The following is a 14,695-nucleotide window of genomic DNA, read 5'->3' as shown; positions in this document are numbered from 1 at the left end:
GGAAACTCCACTCTAATCTGGGAAGTTTATCTAAGTTTTTATGAAAGCCACATGAGAATCATATATTGTATGAATAGACTACTGTAAAATTCATGACTGTCACTTGGTAATTAATGAGCCCCTTTCAAACCTAAAATAAGCAATTTTTCAGCATTATTTACGATAGAAGCAGACATCCTCCTTTTGCTATTCTGTGATAGAATTGTAAACATGATTATAAAAAAACTATGTAGAATGCAGCTTCAAAAGAAAGTGAAGTAAATTCCCCTCCCCGCCCCCTGCATGTGACACATATTTCAATACAGTACATTTTCTTTTGTAAGTTGTCCAGTTCTGCATTGCTAGAGGGGAGATGGCCATCCAAAATCAATATCAAAGTGGATATTATAACATCTCAGTCCATCACCTATCTCTTCCAACAGTTCATTAACTGGCTGATTTTTGATCTTTTGAGACCTTGGGCTGGATTTAATAGAGCACTCGACATCAGGATCTGTGGCGGGGGATGGATGGGGGGGCATGAAGATTGCCCCAGATGAGGCCCGCCACAGACCCCGACGCCGGCTGGGCCCGGCCCAATCTTGCCGGCTTTGAAGAAGCCTCGTGGCGGCCTCCTCACCGCTTGGCGACGGGACTACAATTTACATACTTAAATAAGTCTACATACCTGATTTAATTGCAAGCCCACCTCCGCCTGCGGTCCCGTTACGATCTTCATGCCGCTATCCGACACTCCCGCGCCTTCCAACCCCATCTGGGGAATTGAGGCGCGACACTGATTGGGAGGGGGGAGGAGGTCAGCTTTTCTGTGGAGGGAGGGTGGGGGAACAACGATAAAGGTTTCCCATTGGTGGAGGGGATGGTGGGAAGGGGTAAAGTTTATGGTTGATGCACTTTGAGGCGGGGAAAGGTTATTTGAAAAAGGAAAGTGTTTTGGAGTGTAGAGGGCAAGTATTTAACATTGTGGTTACTGGGGGGGTGTTGGTGGGAGAGGTGCAAAAACACTGGTGTTAATTTTTTAAATAAATGTTTAATGGTTTTGTTAAAAATCCCGGAAGGGCTCAAGGTCCTTTAAAAATGGCATCAGCGCTTGCGCACAGTCAGCTGACCCCATTGCCAGTGACCGATGGGCCATCCGGCCAAGCTATTTAAATGAGCCGCCGCGGTTGGCCTGCATCCCGGGTGTGCAGGCCGCCATTTTTCTCGCCCGCCGCCGATATCAGTGGCAGGCCTCGAGAATCCAGCCCCTTATTTCAAATTGAGCCGAGCAAGCATTTGGGAATGGGATTTCTATCCTATTCCAGATTCTACTACACATTTTAAAATTACTTGTGAGTAGTAGGATTCATTAAAATAATTTAACCATTCCCGTTCATTTAATTCCAGAGTATTCAAACCATTCTGTAAAACCCATTCAAGGCTTATCTCCAAGATGTATTTCTATTTTAGCACATGAACAGACAAGGCTATTTATCCCAAGTTCCAAATATTCAAATGCTATTAGTATTGTTCATTATTTAGCACTTGATTGTGCTGCTTCCCACATGGTGGGCTGAATTTTACTGGCCGCTCGGCGCCACGGGCCGCGGCGCGGGGGCCAGTAAAATGGTTCAGGGAGAGGCCCGCCTCGGCCTGTGACGTCGAGACAGGCCCGCCGCATTTTACCGGCTGCGGCAGGACCTCGGTGCGGCCCCCCCGCCGCATGGCGGCGGCACCACAATTAGCATATGGTAATGCTTACTTACCTATGCTGATTATGCAGCCCGCTGCCTCTCCACCGCACACTGCCGGATTTTCCGTTGAATGCGTGGCCGTCACGTGCCGTCCCGTTCACGATCTGAAAAGCTGGCGGGTCCTCGCTCTGCATTACTGAAGGGAGGAAGGAGGGGGGATACACAGGGGTCTAACTCTGCATTCTGGATGGGAGGAGGGAGTGGGGATATGCAGGGGCCTAAATCTGTTAGGAACCTTCGAATACATGCAGGGATCAACTTTATTTATCACATGGAAATAGGTATGGCTCATCCTACATTACGTGATCCTCTGCACATGAGGATCCATAAGCACCAGAGGCAAAATCAACAGGCAGGTGCGATCCACGTAGAGGCCCCGGTTGTGAGCAGCAGCCCCCAAGGGAAGCCCGCCATTATGGTTGCCGTGCATCTACAGGCCCCACATGACATGCCATTGGATGTCAGAGCACCAGTGTCAGAGGGGATTGCGCATATATAGAGGGTGGTGACACGTCTCTGTGCCCTGCTCAAGGATAACCTCCAGCCCATGGGCTCCGGTGGACATCCCATGCCTTTGTTCCTCATAGTGGCAGTGGTTCTCAAGCCTGACGCCTCTGCAGCCTTTTAGGAGCCCACCAGAGACCTTTGTGGGGTCACACAGTCAGCAGTGTACCGCTGCATCAGGGAAGTCACCAATTCCCTGCACCAGAGGGCCAGTGAGGATGTCCACTTCAGGACGGACTCACACAGCCAGGCCCAGAAGGCCATTCGTTCTGGCACCATTGCCGGAGAACCATAGGTTGTAATGTTCATAGACTGTACTCATGTCAGGCCTACTGCCAGTCTGCCACCTGCAGACATCACCATTAAAGGAGCCTTCTCAATCTTGGTGAAGCTGGTATGTGAACACCGCAGATGCTTGCAGCGAATGTGTGACTGCTTCTCAGGAAGCTGCCATGACACCTGGGTCTTGTGCCAGTCCCGGCTGCCAGTGCTGTTCACTGAACTGGCTCAGATGGAGGGGTGGCTTCTTGGAGATAAGGGCTATCCTTTGCAGACATGACTCCCGACATTGTTGAGAGACTCCACCACTGCAGCAGAGGAGAGATACAATGCCAGCCACTGAGCTACATCAGCCACCATTAAGCAGGAGATCGGCATGCTGAAAGAGCACCTCCAATGCCTGTATAGATAGAGTGATGCCCTGTACTATGGGCCAAAAAGGCCAGCTCCTTTCTTTGCTGCTCTGTACAACTACACACCCAATAGGCCTGGCAAGATGAGGAGAGATGTCAATAGGATTCCTCCTTGGACTATGAGGATGCTGAGGACCTACAATATGAAAGACGTATGGGAGGGCAGATGGCACCCAGGCTCTGCACACAGGGCTAGCAGTGAGCCAGGGATGTACGGCAGTGGCTTGTCAGACAAAGGCTGTCTGCTCCATAGGAACCGAAATGAGCTCTGCAAGCCACACATCACCCTCGCTCACCTGCTGTGCACCAGTCGATGTCTGCAGCATCCCCATGTAAGCCATTAGAGGCAGCAGCTGACTGAGCCAATGCCCATGTCACTGCATCCATGGAGATGCTCATGAGTAATGGTGACATGGCAATGATGTTACTGCATATGTTGGCTCTTCTGAAGGGCTAACGGTGCAAAGGGATGTGACACTGGCGCTACATGCTGGCACACATCATTCGCACAGAGAAAAGGACACACCATGCCGGTGAGGAACATTTGGTGAAAGACGGATTTACATTGCTGTGACACCCGTGCATTCCCATTTGTGTCACTGTATTCTCTGTAAACCTCTGTAATACCTTTTATGGTCTATTTAACTTTCACATCCTGGAATGTGCAAATTAAGATTATTCACCCAGGTGAAGCACACCTACAAGAAGGAATGTTACACTTGAGTGGAAGAAGAGGATTGGAACTTCACAGGACACTGGTACACGGCAGGGTAAGTATGTGGCAGCAAAGCGGAAAGTGCTGGGGTCACTCAGCAGGTCAGGCAGCATCTGTGGAGAGAGAAGCAGAGTTAACTTTCAGATCTGTGAACTTGGACAAGTTAAATCTGCTTCTCTCGCCACAGATGCTTCCTGACCTGCTGTATTTCTGCAGCACTTTCTGCTTTGCTGCCAGATTGCCAGCAGACCCACTCTTCAGTAATCAGGTAAGTATTTCTTTGACAGCTATCAGGAAGCAGGTGCTGGGCCGCTTAAAATAGGGACCCAGCACCTGCTGCACAACTGTCAAAGGGTTCCTCACAGCGCCGAATGTCCTGCCTCCCCCCACATCGGGGGGAGGCTCAGCGCAGTGATGCTAATGAGGCCCTGCGCGTAATATCGGGGTTCAAAGGGCGCCGCTACAGAGGGCGGCGCCCCAATAAAATTCAGCCCAGTATTTTTCTACTCTCTGACAGAACTGAGTCAGCAGTAGTTTAGATGACCTCCTTCTACATCTGGAACCTGGGTCCAATACAGCCTAGCCTACAGGTAATATCTGCTTGATAGTGTCAAGTCACAGACTGGATGGTACACTGGGTTAAGGAACCCCTGTTCAAATCAATCAAAGATAGTGGCGATGAAGGTTTAAAGAGGACTTGGTTAGGAGAGGGGGTTATCTACCTCACCATGAAATATATTTAACAACAGACATGGAGTCTTCAGAAATTGTCAGAGCTCTGGTAATATAGGTAAGCACTGATGTGTCAAAATTGGAAATGCTTCCCACAGTCCTCACCTTCTCTCCCCATCACACATTCTTAGGCTAATGCAAATGAGGCAAAATCCTCACAGGCTCCAATGGGCAATCTGTCTGAGTAGTGGTAGTAGGCCTAACAGATGTTCCACACCCATGCATTGGAGCCATTATCACAAGTGAAACTTTGCACTTTGAAGGACTGGCATTGTCTGCGTACTGCAATTCTTACTAAATGCTTAGAGTAGCTGTATTCTCTTTATAGATGTGTATCTGAAAGAACCCGAAAATAATCAGTGGGAAACAAGTTAACAACAGCAGGGGAAAAAAGACTAATATAATTCTGGAAAGGCTGTGTCACTATTCAGCTCTGGAGAGAGGATTTGAATAGAATCTACACAAAAGTGTCTGTGTACTAAAAATAAATCAAAAAGCTGCCAAAATACAACACAAAGTACCAACATGGAAGTGTTAATGTCCCTGTTCATAGTGTCTTCCCCGTGACACTAGGAAGTCGTTCAGTTTTGCTGTGAATTGAACAAGGTAGCTCTCCAATATATTGCATAGTAAGTCTCTCCATTTTGATTGACTCTTTTGTACTTTGATCTCTCAGGCATTGGCCCTGCCACCTTTATTCTCTGGTCACTATTCATTTTCAACTTCCTGCAGGATAACTAAATGTAACAATTGAAAGCAAACTGGCTAAACTCATGAAATTTACGAGTTTAGTAGAAGCAAATGGTTGATTTGAATGTCTGATGAGCAGCCTGACCTCCAATGAGAAACTTCAATAAATTGTTTTATTGTTTCTGCACTTTTTTTTTAAGTGTGTTGTCACTCTTACTGGTGCTGAGGAATACAAGGAGATTATCCACAGAATGCAGAAAAAAATTGCACAGTATACATGAAGCATCTGAACAACATTGGTGATGCTGCTGAAGAAAAGATCTTGATTAAAAGCTCGAACATGGTCACACTTTCTGGCTATGGAAGTGATCTCAAATTTCTGAAGACAGCAGGCTTGATTATAATATCAAAAAGTTTACTTACGAAATGTATTTTTCAGTTTTGTTAAATTTCTTTTCAAGATACTTTGCAGAGGTCCTACTTGGAATCTTCACCATGGACAGCTCCTTGTTGTATCGAGTTAGATAGCATGGTATCTTGCAGAGACAATTAGTCATCTCTGCCAGCAAGGCTGTAAAGTGAACAAGGAAAGAAAAATTAGCTCTTGTTACAGCAGCTGCTTTTGTGGTTCCTATTCATACACAAATCTACACTTTGGTGTATTTACTGTTTATTGTGATGTGTGCGCTCATTAAAATGTTTAAGATGTTGCCAGTGCTGGAGAACTGAACTGTCTTTGTACTCTGCTGTGACCTCTCCTACTTCACCCATCTTTTCTCTGCCCAATGATCATTCTCAATATTTTCAGCGTCCTGCCAAATAGCAGACATCCTCAGACATTAATGGAACTGTGAGACAGGTGCACTATTTTTGGTGTAGTGGTTAAACTGCTTCTGTAAAATTTCTGTTTTTTAGCATGGATTCAAAAAAAGAAAGTGTGTAGCGATTTTGAATCATTGCTAACAGCAGAATAAAGAAGCCCACCATGACTCCAGTACATTGCTGATGTTAAGACAAATCCACATTAACACTGCATTGTTGCCAGACACATTAGAGCAGAAATTACTGCCAGCTATGTTAATTAAACACTCACCCTGACACTATCAAATCTTTCTCTCTTTCTCTATTTTAAAGTAGGCATTTCCATTAGGCATAAAAATTCTGCATGCCTTCTCTTTTTATTTCCAACTTCCTAATAACTTTCATATATACAACACCTCCATGACCCGTGATGAACAGGGGATTAACAACGGTAAAAAAAAGTCTCACATGGATTGAAGAGAAATCCCATAGTTATGTTGCTACAATTTATAGCTGTGTTGAATATGTCAACTCCTTTACAAAACTGAACACAAGGCACATCAGCACAGGCCTACTTTTTTGATGGCAATCTATACCAGAATTTAATATTGTGTTGTTTTAAAAAAAAAAATCATTCTCTTCCCTTTGACTGTGATCAGGCAGGAAGCAAGATCAAGTTGTCCATCATCTCTTGACACACAATTTATAAAACGACTCCCAGTGGGTCCCCTGTCTACCCTGAATCAGAATCAATTATAAAGCTACCAATACTTAAGACCACATTATTACCTCTATGATTAAAAGCAAATGAAGCACAGCAATGAAATTAAAATGCTGTTCATCCAAAGTGGTCATGATTCTCAAAGTACTTCTTAATTCACTGCTATTTCAGGCTTCTAAACCATCTGGCAAAGCAACATTGAGTCTGATTGACTGCACAACTGCCTGCTTCATGGAGAGCCTTATGACAACACAGAAAAGTCAACTGTCTGTAACCAACTTTCCAAAAGTAAAAAGACTGAAATCTTTCTTAGAAGAATTTGCAATTACCTTTTCTTTGCCTTCAATACAGATGAGGGACTGTTCACTGAGTGAGTTGTGTGGACCTGCATAACAATTTATGTTTTCATTTACTGTGACCTTGAATGAAAAGCTTTTGCTGATTTTGGCCCTGTCAGCTTTTTCAAATGCAGGACAAGAATACATTCAGTTACTCTCACTCTGGTACTCTTGATTCCCCCTTTAAGATCAATTTTTCAAAGTTCTCGTGAATTTAACATCGGATTCAATCATGATGAGAATCGAGAGGATTATCTGAACATCTTTCTCTGCAACAAATAGCAAAATAATGCCCCTGGCTTCAATAACCTTTTGGGGAAAGGAAGCTGCAATTTGGGTTGCAAAGGGATTTGTGCCAACACAAGACCTTTGTGCAAGTGTGCCAGTGTAAGGTGTCTATTTTTAATGCTACTTTATAACCATGGACAGCAGATGTGTAAAAGGGGCACATGAAACAAAAGATGAAATAAGTTTGCTCTGTTGGGCAATACCAACACAGGTCGAAAAACCCTGGAGAGAATCACTGTCGATGGCTGTGTGTCACTGTAAAAGAGGCTATCCAATTATCCCAAAAACTAACATTTAGCAAACTTGTAATTCCAGATCTGAAATAGCATAAATAAAAGGTACCCGGGATTTAAATACCAGATACTTTTCATGATTTGGAAAATATGTTATTAAACAATTTCTCAGTCTGAGAAAGAAAGAAGAAAGAGAGGATGGAGGATGATTAAATGTGCATTTGTATAATGCTTTATAAGGTAATTCACTTCCATCCCAGAGTGTCAATTTAATATAAAGGCATGGGTTTGAACCCCAGTGCTGCTTTTAAAACAATATGTTTGGCATAATTACAGTAAGGAGGAGGATGCACTCCCTTGTTAGTTGGTTACAATTGCTTAGATTGTGTGTGTTAAGGAAGACACAAAGCTACAGTGATGTATAAAAAATAGTGACATTTCTGAAGCCCACAATGAACTGGGACCATTGAAATAGGGCTCACATAGAGTACAACTATCAACATGCTCACTCAGAAATTTTTTCTTGCAGAGTACAGATTTGACGGAGTACACTATTGACATCAAGTGATGGAAAACAGCATTGCACTGTTTTTTTTTAAGCAAATATCACTTTAAATTCCCCATTTCAAACAACTTGCATTTAACACACTGATACTCTGTGATGTCTCATTCCAATTGGTATCTACCGGTACATTACTAGTGAACTAGCTCTGTGATGCAGGTGTGGTACTGCCTCATGCTCTGCTCATACAACAAATTGAGAATTATATCCAGTTCTGCTCACTGAGACACCGGGGGGATATTTAAGTGCTGGAGGCAGTGCAGAGAACAGCCTAGCATCAAAGGCCTGTTGAGAAAATCTGAAGAAATTTGGTCTTTTCAGCTTTGGAAGGTAGCTCCTGATATGTATAAGGAGGGTACAGGGGGGGCTGAAAATGACTGAAGAGTCTGCCAAGGCCGGGGATGTGGAGATTAAGCCAAATTTTCTGGCTGGCAACTGACCAAATTGACAACCAGGTCAGCAGCTAGGTGGGAACACCAGCGGCAGGACCCTTGGGGATGGCTCCCGACAATTGGGAGAGAGGCATGGTCATGAGCAGGGCTGAAGGGAGTAATAGGCCATTGGGGCTGGAAGGGCGTGGGCAGGCGGTGGGTGGGGTAGGTCAGCGATCATGGCAGGGGAGATAAAGAGGCTGTGTTTGGCAGGGGAGGTCAAAGTCTTCCTTGTCAGACCTGGGGAAAGCAATCCTGCTCCTCCTGGCCCACACAGAGTGCTACAAAAAGGCACTTACTTTGTGGAGCTGGCAATTCCCACTCCCTTTCACAACTGGTTCCCCAACCCCCTGGAAACTTATGCAGAAACAGTAAATTTTCAATTGAGCTCTCAATTGCACTGTGGGAGCCCAAGTTAAATATGCTAATGTGTGTCCTGCTGCTCCACAATGGGACACTCAGATACCATGATATCCGTTTCCATAAAAAAGGTATGTTCCCCATATTTAAATCATTATATTTAAATTCCCCTCACAACCCTCTTCCATCCATCATGGGAGGGCTACTATTGAGGCTGAAGCATCTGAGAAGTGATGCTCTCGAAGCTGTATAAGATATGAAAGAGGTGAATCTATAAAAGCATTTTAAGCTAACTTGAGGGAATAGGACAATGAGGGAATAGGACAAAGAGACATAGGTTCAAAATGGTATCGAGTAAATTCAGTACTGAGATTAGAAGAAAGTCTTTCTTCATAAAAAGCATGATCAATATATGGATTGGACTTTCAGATATAGTGCAGGTAAAAAGCCTAGAATCATTTAAGGCTCTGTATCTGAATCCACGTAGCATTCAAAACAAAACAGATGAACTGGTAGCGCAAATAGAAATAACCAAGTATGATCTGATAGCCATTACAGGGACATGGCTGCAGGATGTCATAGATTGGGACCTGAATATTGAAGGTTACATGACATTTAGGAAGAACATGGAAATAGGAAAAGGTGGAGGGGTGACTGTTAATTAATGATGGTATTAGCACAACAGAGAGGGATGACCTAAGTTCAGAAAATCAGAATGTAGAAGTGGTTTGGGTAGAGATGAGAAATGATAAATGTGAGAAGTCACTTGTGGGAGTACTGTACAGGCCTCCTAACAGTAACCACATGGGAGGATGGAGTATAAAGGAGGAAATAATGCGACCTTGTTAGAAAGGTATGGCAATAATCAAGGGGGATTTTAATCTATATATAGACTGGAAAAATCAGATGGGCAAAGGTAGCTTAGATGAGGAGTTCATAGAATATTTTCGGGATGGTTTCTTGGAACAGTACTTTCTGGAGCCGACCAGAGAGTAAGCTATACCAGACCTAGTATTGTGCAACGAGATGGGATTAATTAATGACCTCATAGTGAAGGCACCCCTAGGCAGCAGTGACCATAATATGATTGAATTTTACATTCAGTTTGAGGGAGAGAAGAGTGGGTCTAAAAATAGTATTTTAAACTTAAATAAGGCAATTGTGAGGGCATGAAAGCAGAGCTAGCTAAAGTGAACTGGCAAATTAGGTTAAGGGGTCGGTCAATAGAGATGCAGTGGCAGACATTTAAAGGGATATTTTAGAATACATTGAAGATACATTCCAACGAGAAAGAAAAATTCCAAGGGGAGGACCCACCATCCGTGGTTAACTAAAAAAGTTAAAGATAGTATCAAACTTAAAGAAAATGCATATAATTACGCAAAGATGGGTGGCAGGTCAGAAGATTGGACAGAATATAAAAAACAGCAAAGAATGACCAGAAGATTAATGAGGAGGGAAAAATTATAGTACGAGAGTAAGTTAGCTAGAAATATAAAGACAGATAGCAAGAGTTTCTATAGATATTTAAAAAAGAAAAGTTAACAAAGTGAGCATTGGTTCTATAGAAAGTGAGTATGGGGAATTAATAATGGAAAATAAGGAGATAGCAGATGAATTGAACAGGTATTTTGCATCAGTCTCACTATTGAGGATATAAGTAACATCCCAGAATTAACTCTAAGTTAGGAAATGGAAAGGAGGGAGGAACTCAAGAAAATTACAATCACCAGGGAAGTGGTACTGAGCAAATTGTTGGAGCTGTGGGCTGACAAGTCCCCGGGTCCTGATGGACTTTATCATAGGGTCTTAAAAGAAGTGGCTAGTGAGATAGTTCATGTGTTGGTTTCAATTTTCCAAAATCCCCTAGATTCAGGGAAGTTTCCATTAGATTGGAAAATAACGGCTGTAACTCCTTTATTCAAAAAGGGAGTGAGACAGAAAGCAGGTAACTACAGGCCAGGTAGCTTAACATCTGTCATAGGGAAGATGTTAGAAGCTATTATTTAAGACGTTGTAGCAGAGCACTTAGAAAAGTTCAAGGTGATCAGGCAGAGTCAACATGTTTTTGTGAAAGGGAAATCATGTTTAACCAACTTATTGGAATTTTTTGAGAAAGTAACACGTGCTGTGGATAAGGGGGAACCGGTGGATGTACTGTACGTAGATTTCCAAAGGCATATGATAAGGTGCCACATCAAAGGTTATTGCAGAAAATAAAAGCTCATGGTGTAGGGGGTAACATATTGACATGGATAGAAGATTGGCTAGCTAACAGGAAACAGAGAGTAGGCATAACTGGATCATTTTCTGGTTGGCAAGATGTAACGACTGGTGTGCCACAGGAATCAGTGCTGGGGCTTCAACTTTTTACAATTTACATAAATAACTTGGATGAAGGGATCGAAGGTATGGTTACTAAATTTGCTGATCACACAAACATAGGTAGGAAAGTAGGTTGTGAAGAGGACAAAAGGGGCTACAAAGGGATATGGATATGTTAAGTGAATAGGCGAAAATCTGGCAAATGGAGTATAATATGGAAAAATGTAAAATTGTCCATTTTGGTAGGAAGAATAAAAAGAAGCATATTATCTATATGGTGAGAGATTGCAGAGCTCTGAGATGCAGAGAGATCTGAGTGTCCTAGTGTATGAATCGCATAAGGTTAGTATTCAGATACAGCAAGTAATCAGGAAATCGAATAGAATATAATCGTTTATTGCAAGGGGAATTGAATACAAAAGTAGGGAAGTTCTGCAGAGGTAGGTTCTTGATAAGCAAGGGGTGAAAGGTTATCTGGAGTAGGAGGGAATGTGGAGTAATCAGTGCCCCCATGATCTTATTGAAAGGCGGAGCAGGCTAGAGGGGCCGAGTAACCTACTGTTACTCCTAATTAATATGTTCCTATGTAAGAAACAATTGTATTGCGGTGAGTGGGGTGGTGGTGGGGTGCTTTAGGATCTTGTTGGGTGGATGGACTGCAGACTTTCCTCATCTGTAATAAAATTAAAGTTTGGCATCTTCTTCTCCATGCTCCTGACCTTCGTCTTCCCTGCAGATATGGAAGGAGTCTAGTTGCATACTAGGTCAGATGGCAATCTCTATCAAGGCAAATTCTGCTACCTTGGGTCCACGGTGACAGACAATCTGTCCCTTGATGCAAAGCTTGATACACGCATAGGGAAAGCAGCTACCACCTTTGGCCGACTTGCGAAATGCCCGTGGGATAACACCAAGTTGACCAATGGGACCAAACTGATGGTTTATAAGTCTGTGTCCTCAGCACCTTTCTGTATGGCTGTGAAACATGGGCGACTTACAGCTACCAGGCAAAGAAGCTCAATAATTTCCATCTTCACTGTCTGTGGCGCATTATGGGTATATCCTGGCAGGACAAAATCACAAATGCAGCAGTCATCTCAAAGGCAGAGCTCCCAAATTTTTTGACACTAATCCTCAAACAGAGTCGGTTTTGGTGGATCGGACATGTCCACAGGATGGAAGGCGGTCACATACCCAAGCGCCTTCTGTATGATGAGGTAGCCGGGACAAGATGATCAGTGGGGCGCCCAAAGCTCTGCTTCAAGGATGCTTGCAGTGTGACATGAAGGCCCTAAATGTTGACTATCACACCTGGGAGTTACCAACTGACGAAAGAGGGAAATGGCGACACATTCTGTGGACTGGTGTGTACTACCACGACGACCAGTTGCAACAGCAGTTTGGCAACAGGCATCAATGTAAAAAAACAACTTACGACGTCACTTGGCAACTTCATGTGCAGCACTTGTGGCAGAACCTGCCTCTCAAGGATTGGCCATCATAGCCATCAGCAAAGGTGCACCAAGAGAAGCCACCCCACCTAAATGGATTGTTGGCTGCGTGTCCATTATCTTTCGTAGATGGAAGGAAGCCAACCAACCTGGTCTGTCATATTGAAATCTCCATCATACAGATCATAACTGAAAATAGTGACCCATGTGGCACAAGTTCTAATCCACCTTCCAGAAGGGAAAGTAGGCCATCGGCAGTGACCAGCTCTAAATCTGGTGAGGTCGCTGTCCTCAGCCACAGAGCCCATCCTATCCAGTTCCCCCACCACCACTATGACTAAGCAAATTACCTCAACCCTCAAACAAGCTGCATCCCAGTGCAGGCACAAGTATAACAAGAAATCTAATCTATCCGATCTAATTCTGCTGCTAGCAACATGCAATAATAATGTAGAAGAGCTTCACAAATTATGGAGCTGTGTGTAAACACTTGAAAACTTAATTTTCGAAAAAGGAAATGGAGTATGGGTGCATTAAATTTGGATAATAACTGTGTACTGAACTGATGTAATCACCTTTAACTAAAGCTATCAAATGCTAGCAACTGTTTGCAACACTTGTATAACCCTGCTTCTACAGTACTAAATACAACTATGTCCTTTCATCTGGTAATATATGCAGTATAACTGCTAGTTTAAACCACCACTGTCCATCCCCCAACCATGCCTGCTCCTTGCTTTCCTCAGTGAACGATGGGCTCTTCCTCAAATTTAGCTTCCAAATGCCCGGAATTCTCTAGACATCAAAACGTGGCTGCATTGGACTGCACTGTAAGACTCAGCTGCTGTGTCTCTGATCTGTTGCTTAAATTTTAAAGTAAATTTGATCAATACAACCCTTCCCTCACTGCTGCTGTTCCCTGCTGAGCCTGTGACTGACCACTGGTTCGACTGGTTTGTCAGCTTCAGATACAATCTGCCTCCCTGCCAGAGATTCACTCTCTTGGGCTTCTCCGCTTCTGGAATTTACGGTGACCTCCAACATCCCTAGTATTTTTTTTCTGCCCATGACCAATTCTGCACACCTCGGGCCTGGTTTAGCATTCACATCACTGTTCTCAGCGGCAGACCCGCAAGTGGACGCCATGTCAGCTTGTCATGTGTGCGGCTGGCGCACCACAATCACGCAGCGGGCGGCCAATTACAATAATGGAGGCGTGGGGCCCAGCCAATTACACGACGGGAGGCAGGTTTCGAGATGCCGAATGTGGTGTCAGATGATTCCGGAGAAGGTGCTGCCTGCCCTGCTTTCATTGCTGTCTTTGCATCATTTGCTGTTTACAGATGAAACTGGTGCTAGAGTGACTCCAGGGCCCCCCACGCCCGCCGACAAGGATGCTGAAGTATGGCACAGGCAAGGCACCAGGTGGCCCCACGGTTTAGCCATTCCTTCCTTGAGATTCTCCTCCAGGCTGCAAGGGAAAAAGTGGGAGGTCCTTTTCCCCAGCGATGGCAAGAAGATGTCCTCCCGCCTGACCAAGCAAGCCTGGGTGGAGATCAGAGAGGAGGTAAACAGCCGTGGAGTCATGCCCTGAACATGGGTCCAGTGCAGGAACAGAGTCAACGACCTCCTTCGGTCTGCCCCACATCTCTCTCCTCTTTGGGGATTGCATGTGGCTCCACAGGAGGTGGCGCAACATGAGGAGGGAAGAACCACAAAGGCGCTGGCAAAGCGGGTTAGGCATCACCACATCCTGCCAGATGCATGGCTGCATCTCAGCCACAGGCCACCTGCTTTCACAGCTCACCCGCATTACCTCCCCTGAGAGCTGACGTGGGGATGAGCCATATAGGAAATCCCAGCAGGGTGCGAGGGGCTACCACTAGCACACCTGTCAGATAGCTCTTCCTGTGAATTATTACTAACTCCCTCTTTCCACTTGCAGGACAAGTGGGCAGCATAGTGGCGCAGTGGTTAGCACCACAGCCTCACAGCTCCAGCGACCCAGATTCGGTTCTGGGTACTGCCTGTGTGGAGTTTGCAAGTTCTCCATGTGACCGCATGGGCTTCTGCCGGGTGCTTCGGTTTCCTACCACAGTCAAAGACTTGCAGGCTGATA

General features: G+C 44.5%; 1 protein-coding gene across 2 annotated transcripts in view; it reads right to left on the bottom strand.

Moving 5' to 3' along the window:
• asic2 (acid-sensing (proton-gated) ion channel 2) overlaps positions 1 to 14,695 on the bottom strand; it is a 460,127-nt gene that overhangs the window by 40,633 nt on the left and 404,799 nt on the right. For both annotated transcript variants that reach the window (XM_068013288.1, XM_068013289.1), the window contains exon 7: positions 5,490 to 5,637. In XM_068013288.1, the coding sequence (XP_067869389.1) occupies positions 5,490 to 5,637 (148 nt within the window). The remainder of the gene's footprint in view (positions 1 to 5,489; positions 5,638 to 14,695) is intronic.

The sequence above is a fragment of the Heterodontus francisci genome, chromosome 33 (genome assembly GCF_036365525.1).
Source record: "Heterodontus francisci isolate sHetFra1 chromosome 33, sHetFra1.hap1, whole genome shotgun sequence".
Lineage (NCBI taxonomy): Eukaryota > Metazoa > Chordata > Chondrichthyes > Heterodontiformes > Heterodontidae > Heterodontus > Heterodontus francisci.
The sequence above is the reverse complement of the archived record's forward strand: the minus strand, read 5'-3'. Positions and strand labels throughout refer to the sequence as shown.